The sequence below is a fragment of the Fragaria vesca genome, linkage group LG6, assembly GCF_000184155.1.
Source record: "Fragaria vesca subsp. vesca linkage group LG6, FraVesHawaii_1.0, whole genome shotgun sequence".
In the NCBI taxonomy this organism is placed as follows: domain Eukaryota; kingdom Viridiplantae; phylum Streptophyta; class Magnoliopsida; order Rosales; family Rosaceae; genus Fragaria; species Fragaria vesca.
The window spans coordinates 10,747,937-10,754,356 of record NC_020496.1 but is presented as its reverse complement, the minus strand read 5'-3'; the positions used below and the strand labels follow the sequence as shown (position 1 = coordinate 10,754,356).

Below are 6,420 nucleotides of genomic sequence, written 5' to 3'. Positions count from 1 at the left end.
ATAATATCAAAAAAGGTAAAACGAAAACAATAAACAAGAAAAACAAGTTAGGGTACCAACTTGGCGATTTCTACATCCGCCGGCCACTTCTCACATCTAGGATCATTCTAGGCCTCACTTATTTGACTTGAAGTCTTTGCTTGATGTTACTGATCTTACGATAAATATAGTACTAAAACAAGGAGAATGATCAGCTCATTTACTAATTAATAAACAATATGCTGTTATTTCTAGACTCTACTACTATATATATGTGACCTAGATAAAGGCATATGTGCTATCTGAAACTTTCTGCATCCTTATCTCTTCTTCTCCTCATATCCTTCAAGGGAGTTTCAACAGTTGTGATTATTCTCCGAGCTAGATGGCAGGGATAGCATTTGGAAGGTTTGATGATTCTTTCAGTTTGGGGTCCTTTAAGGCCTACCTTGCTGAGTTCATCTCAACCTTGCTCTTCGTTTTTGCCGGAGTTGGTTCAGCCATAGCTTACAGTTAGTACTTTTCTTCTAGCTAGCTCCCTTTTCATCAACTGCATCATCTAGCTTAGACTGAAATATTACTCTTCCTTTCAAATAAAACAGAATTAATATGTAAGTAACGCGAACGACTAACGAAATGTTGTGTAAGTCCTTTGTTTGCAACATGTTCTAGGTGTAGAACCTCACAGCACGTAATTATGGATAAAATTAGAAAATGAAGTCATGATCATACTAGAGACTAGAGAGTAACTTTCTTGTTTGTGAGGTTTAAGTTCTGAAGTTTTGCCTTCATTCGTTACAGACAAGTTGACATCCAATGCTGCTCTTGATCCTGCTGGACTAGTAGCCATTGCCATCTGCCATGGCTTTGCTCTCTTTGTTGCAGTTTCAGTTGGTGCCAACATCTCTGGTGGCCATGTGAACCCAGCTGTCACATTTGGATTGGCTCTTGGTGGCCAAATCACTATTCTCACTGGAATCTTCTACTGGATTGCCCAGCTTGCTGGTGCCATTGTAGCATGCTTCATTCTCAAGTTCGTCACCGGAGGCTTGGTAAGTTATTCCTCAACATTAAACAGATCCAAAAGTAGATGTCTTTTCCTTCGATCACTCAAAATTGTTAAGGTTAGGAATTTCAAATAAGACTATCTATATGTTGGTTTAAGGGTGGAGACTTTTAGAGTATTTGAGATCCATATTAGAAAGGTAACTATGAAGTCTAATTAAAATGATGTAACTTTTGACTTAAGTACAAGATCAACACCAAAAAATTTGTTGAGTACTTTAGTTCAGTAAGTTAAGTTCTATAAATTAGTGAAACTATTGTTAATGCAGCTGACTATGAAATTTCCTTTTACAGACTATTCCTATCCACACTGTGTCTGCTGGAGTTGGAGCCATCGAAGGAGTTGTGTTTGAGATCATCATCACATTTGCTTTGGTTTACACTGTCTATGCAACAGCAGCTGACCCCAAGAAGGGAGCAATAGGCACAATTGCACCCATTGCCATTGGTTTCATTGTTGGAGCCAACATTTTGGCTGCAGGACCCTTCTCCGGCGGGTCAATGAACCCTGCTCGATCATTTGGACCCGCCGTTGCCAGCGGAGACTTCACCGACAACTGGATCTACTGGGTTGGACCCCTCATTGGTGGTGGTCTTGCGGGTCTTATCTATGGCAATGTGTACATTCACTCTGAGCACCAACCCTTAGTTAGTGAATATTGATTTGGTTGAGCTAGAATTGAGATTGGTGGATGAGTGCCTAGCCTATATGGCTTTGTAATAAAAGGAGGAAGAGCAATTTTTTGCTTTTGCTTCCTTTTGTTTTCGAATTTTCATTTGTTTATTTTCTCTGCTTTGAATCTCCCTTTCCCTTGTGCTGTTGTACAGCCCATTTGTAGGTCACTTTTTCTATGTGAAATGAAAATGAATGTAGTTGTTGGTGAAAATGCTGTCAATATATGATGACCTTCTGTGGACATATGCATATTGGCTTTAGAGAAATAAGGTTGATCCCTGAACATAAAATTGAGAAATCATGAACAGCTAGCTCTATATATAGATAGGTTTCCCAATTGTGGTTTAGCAGGCAAGTCTTGAAATATTTTTGGTTTCTAGAAGGCAAAGAATTTCGTTAACACGACTGCCTAAAGCGTTCACTACAATTACAGGCATGATATAGTTAGGCACAACTGTGTATGATGACATTACCTTTCATCTTCAAGGGATGCCAGGTTCTTATTTCACTCATCCTTATAGTTAAGCCAACAATGTGGCTCACAAGCTAGCTTGTTTTGTTCTTTTCAGCTTTTGCAATGGCAATCTGTACCCCTCTTTTATTTCTGAAGTGATTTCAAAGGAATCGATTACCTAATTTAGTGAAAACTTTCAGTTGATTCAGAAAAAGAAAAAAGATAATTTAGAAATTTAATATTCTCTTCATCTAAAAATTTACAATGGTAGGGGAAAATTAGAGCAAAGTCTTAAGAGGACTGTGAAGGGTTCACTAGGACATTCTCATACTTCCATTCATGTGCTTTCCATTCAGGTAGTTGTTGAACAACAACCTGCAATTAGATGAGAAAATAAACAATTAAACCAAACTAATTCCTTGTTGATAAAGAAACTAGGCAATCTAATTTGTTTAAAACCAGAAAGATACAGAAAGAAGGAGACACATACCAGCCCTCTGGAGTCAGGTTTCCCTACTGTGGTTTGGCAAGCAAGTCTCCAGTTCTTTGGTTTCTGCAATAAGCTCATCAATTAAGGCACAAATACCACCATCTACACATGGATGCAGTTTAGTTGAACAGCAGTTTATAGCTTCAATCCGCATACAACTCAAAATCCTATCTCCCTTCCATATATATAACTAGTGTTTCTACATAATCAGAGGAAGCATTTTTGTGCTTTAGTATGCATGTGATCGAGTCTCATCGTTAACGTTGTTTTCAATTACTTAATCCTGGTATATATTTGCAATGCACTTATGATGAAATGATCAGTAACAATATTCACTTAGTTTGGATTAGATCATACCTTTTGAAGGTGTTCCTTTTCTTTGTCTGTCCTAGGTGTTAAGAGCTCCTTTCCTTTAATAACCTAGCAGCAACAAATGGATGACTTTATCAGCTCAAGTGAATTGTTTCACTACTTCCATTAAAAGAACAGAGAATTGGAATTATGCATTACAAATCATAAATTGTAAAAGTAAATTAAGTAATCACCTCCACCATACATGTTCCACAGGTTCCTCCTCCAGCACAATTCAGCAGAGGTCTAGCCTGAACATGTACATATACGTCAGTATTTGGTCCATATTATCATCCTAGCTACATGCTATTCCTAAAGAACTAGGGAATTGAAACTTACATATGGTCCATACAATTCAATATTTCCATCCAACATTATATTCCTAAGCTTCTGTCCTCCACATGCTTGACGAAGATGCACATCCGGAGTTTGATCAGGTAGCAACACAGACTATAAAAGGAAAACACAAAGTATCATAACATATGTAAATAATGGCATCATGCACAAACCAATGCCACTCATGATCTATATGAACTCGATATGATAAGACTCTACTTACGCTAACAAATGCAAAATCAACCAGAGGGGGTTCCTGTTCTGGTTCAATGGCTTGTGCAGGTTCACTACTATTTGGGACTGTGGTAACAGCTCTGATTTTCCCTCTGGAGAAAGTGAGTGAGCTGGGAGTTGAATGGGAGGTGGTAATGTTGTGACTAATCAGGTTGGAAGGGATGGGTGAGCAAAATGATGAACCACAAGAGCTCAACTGGAGAGTACCCATTTTGATATTTGGAAAGAACAAAAATATAGTTGCAGGTAGGATATATAGTTGTGCTGCTACTGATGAATTGGATTTGAGTTGGATTTTATAGCATTTGATGTGTGGTGGCTTAAGAATTACCTTATCTGAAATGAAATATCTGTGCCAGAAAATATATTAGCTAAATTAACAGAAAAAGCGCTAGAAGGAGGGTTCGAACCTCCGACCTTGTGGTTAACAGCCACACGCTCTAACCAACTGAGCTATTCCAGCTTCTTGCAATACAAAACAGAACCAAATATATATATAGCATCCCGAGCTTGATTTTCTAAACCTATATGGACTAGGATTGTTAAGCATAAATACTAGGTTAGGTTACCTTTGTCTTTGGGAACACAACCACCGATCTGTCCCCTCTGATCATATTCATCGATCAGTCTTAGACTCTTTGGAAGAACTCTCTCTGTCTTTGATCTGCATATGTAACATGGGAAGCTGTGATACTAAAAGGAGATCCCAGTTTTCTTCTTCACTACCAGTCTCAGATTATAATCAACCGTCTCCAAGATCAAAATTCATGAATACTAGTATCAATGATCTCCCTGATGATGCATTAGTTGAAATCCTTTATCGACTTGATTGCTATAAATCTGTTACTCAATGCAAGCGTGTTTCCAAACGTTGGTGCAATCTCATGTCCCATCCTTCTTTTATTGGCGGCTTTGTGAGTCTCAAAAGTGATAAGCATTTACCAGTTAAAACATTCTCTGCTGCACAGAAGTGGAGTTGAATTCCTGGGTAGATTGTCATCTTCAACTGAGCCGCTAACTCCATTGTTCGAAAGACTCATGAGCTGTCATGGTTTGAAAACAAAACCAGTTATTCAAGGCAGCTACAATGACTTAATTCTGTGCTGCGCAAGTAAGTTTCATCAACGAGACTACTTCATCTGCAATCCATCCACAGTACAATGGGTTGCTCTTCCTCCACCCCCTCAAGTCTACACTTGCACGCTTGTAGGATTCATCTGCGATCATCCCTACTATGACTGTAGGTCAGATGATCAGGGAGGAAGTATCTTCCATCTCAATGCTGAGTATAGGTACAGGGTGGTGAGATTAATTTGTCCCGAGGATCAGGGGGACACACTTTTGAATGAATTTAAAGTGCAGATCTTCTCTTCTGAGACCAGTGATTGGATAGAGACAATTGTATCGTCCACGACAGCCTTTTGTTTTGATTTCATTAATGCTTCCATAAGCTATGCTAACAAGGGAATGCTATATTGGGGTGGTCATAGTACAGATGGTGATGAGCAGGATTTTCTCATTGGAATTAATCCGTTCACAATCAACCGCAGCAATAATACTAATTTGTCTAGTACGAGCAGCAGTACTAATGGTGGTGTTATTATTGATCACAACAACTGTTGTTTCATAGCATTAGGGTCTAATGAGGGGCTTTTATTTTCCGCCTTTAGGGGTGTACAAAGGGTGTATGCGGTTATACGAGTATGATATAGAAACATATGATTTATATATTGCGGACTTGGATGTTGAAGAAATCTATAGAGTGCGTCTGGATCAGAGGAGGGTTTGTACACTGAATGAAGAGATGATTTCTAGTTTTGATGCGGGGGTCACAATTTTAGGTTTCGATCCAGATGATGATGATATTTTGTATCTGGTCAGAAGTATCCGGAGAAAGAAAGACATAATCATTAAGTGTAATATCCGTACAGGGACATGGTCGACGGTTGCTGAAAATGTTTTTTACCAATTTGATGGCTTGTACACTCTTGCTGTTCCATGGTGGCCGACACCAGTTCGTATGCTAGCACCACATTCACCTTCTCTATCACCTCAGTTTCAAGGCCCATGCCACTCGAACTTGCTCTAAGATATGTTTTCCGTCACACTAGTGACTCATGCAAGAAGACATTGTTAGCCTTCAATCCCTCCATAGCTTAGCCATCATCACCTTGAACAATGTTCCCTCTCCCCCGTTGGAATGTGATCATCTTTTTCCAATATATTCTAATGTCAGAGTTGGGTAAAAGCTGTATCATTTGTACCATTATTATTGTTTGAATTATTGTAATGCATTATATCTTTCTTCACATGAGAGTTTGTACCTTGTGAAGAAATATCGGTGCACGTTTGATCATAAATTTGTTAGTGCAGTGCATGCATCCATAATCAGAGGCATACAAATTCTGAGAAGCAACACCCATCCTCATTCCCTATCTCAATATGCTGAGAAATCCTTGTAGCAGCCACATTATACTGATTATAGTAATACGACTAATACCTACAGTCAACATGAAAATTAAGACGACGGATTAGTGACATCATACATTATATTTAAAAGGAAAATGCTAGAGACACCAAAAATTCATACAAAAACTCTATACCAAATGATGTGGCACATGCCATATCATCATTTTAAACCTAATATTTTCCACCATGTATTTTTATTAACCTATTTGATTTTGAATAGAATTCTAAAACAAAATTCACAAAATTTATTTGCATATATTAATTATTAATTTAGTGTCCTCTTAAGAAGGAATACCCAACTTCTCAAGTAGACTATTTTAGGGACGAAAGATCGAACATAGTTTTTCCAAAGACAAGAAAACGAAC

At 38.3% G+C, this 6,420-nt stretch overlaps 2 protein-coding genes and 1 non-coding gene across 3 annotated transcripts; 1 reads left to right on the top strand and 2 right to left on the bottom strand.

The window, feature by feature from the left end:
- Window positions 1-274: 274 nt before the first annotated feature.
- LOC101310813 (aquaporin TIP2-1-like) lies at window positions 275-1,924 on the top strand. The gene is made up of 3 exons (XM_004302831.1): window positions 275-491; window positions 781-1,031; window positions 1,339-1,924. Exons 1-3 carry the CDS (start codon window positions 365-367, stop codon window positions 1,705-1,707), a joined length of 747 nt encoding a protein of 248 aa, XP_004302879.1. The 5' UTR covers window positions 275-364; the 3' UTR covers window positions 1,708-1,924.
- A 454-nt stretch (window positions 1,925-2,378) lies between these two features.
- Window positions 2,379-3,847, bottom strand: LOC101311105. Its single transcript, XM_004302832.1, has 6 exons — window positions 3,575-3,847; window positions 3,355-3,465; window positions 3,210-3,266; window positions 3,022-3,084; window positions 2,665-2,727; window positions 2,379-2,549 (listed from the first exon to the last, which is right to left on the bottom strand). Exons 1-6 carry the CDS (start codon window positions 3,794-3,796, stop codon window positions 2,466-2,468), a joined length of 600 nt encoding a protein of 199 aa, XP_004302880.1. The 5' UTR covers window positions 3,797-3,847; the 3' UTR covers window positions 2,379-2,465.
- A 127-nt stretch (window positions 3,848-3,974) lies between these two features.
- TRNAN-GUU lies at window positions 3,975-4,048 on the bottom strand. Its single transcript has one exon. It is a non-coding gene; the product is annotated as a tRNA-Asn (tRNA).
- Between the last annotated feature and the right edge of the window lie 2,372 nt (window positions 4,049-6,420).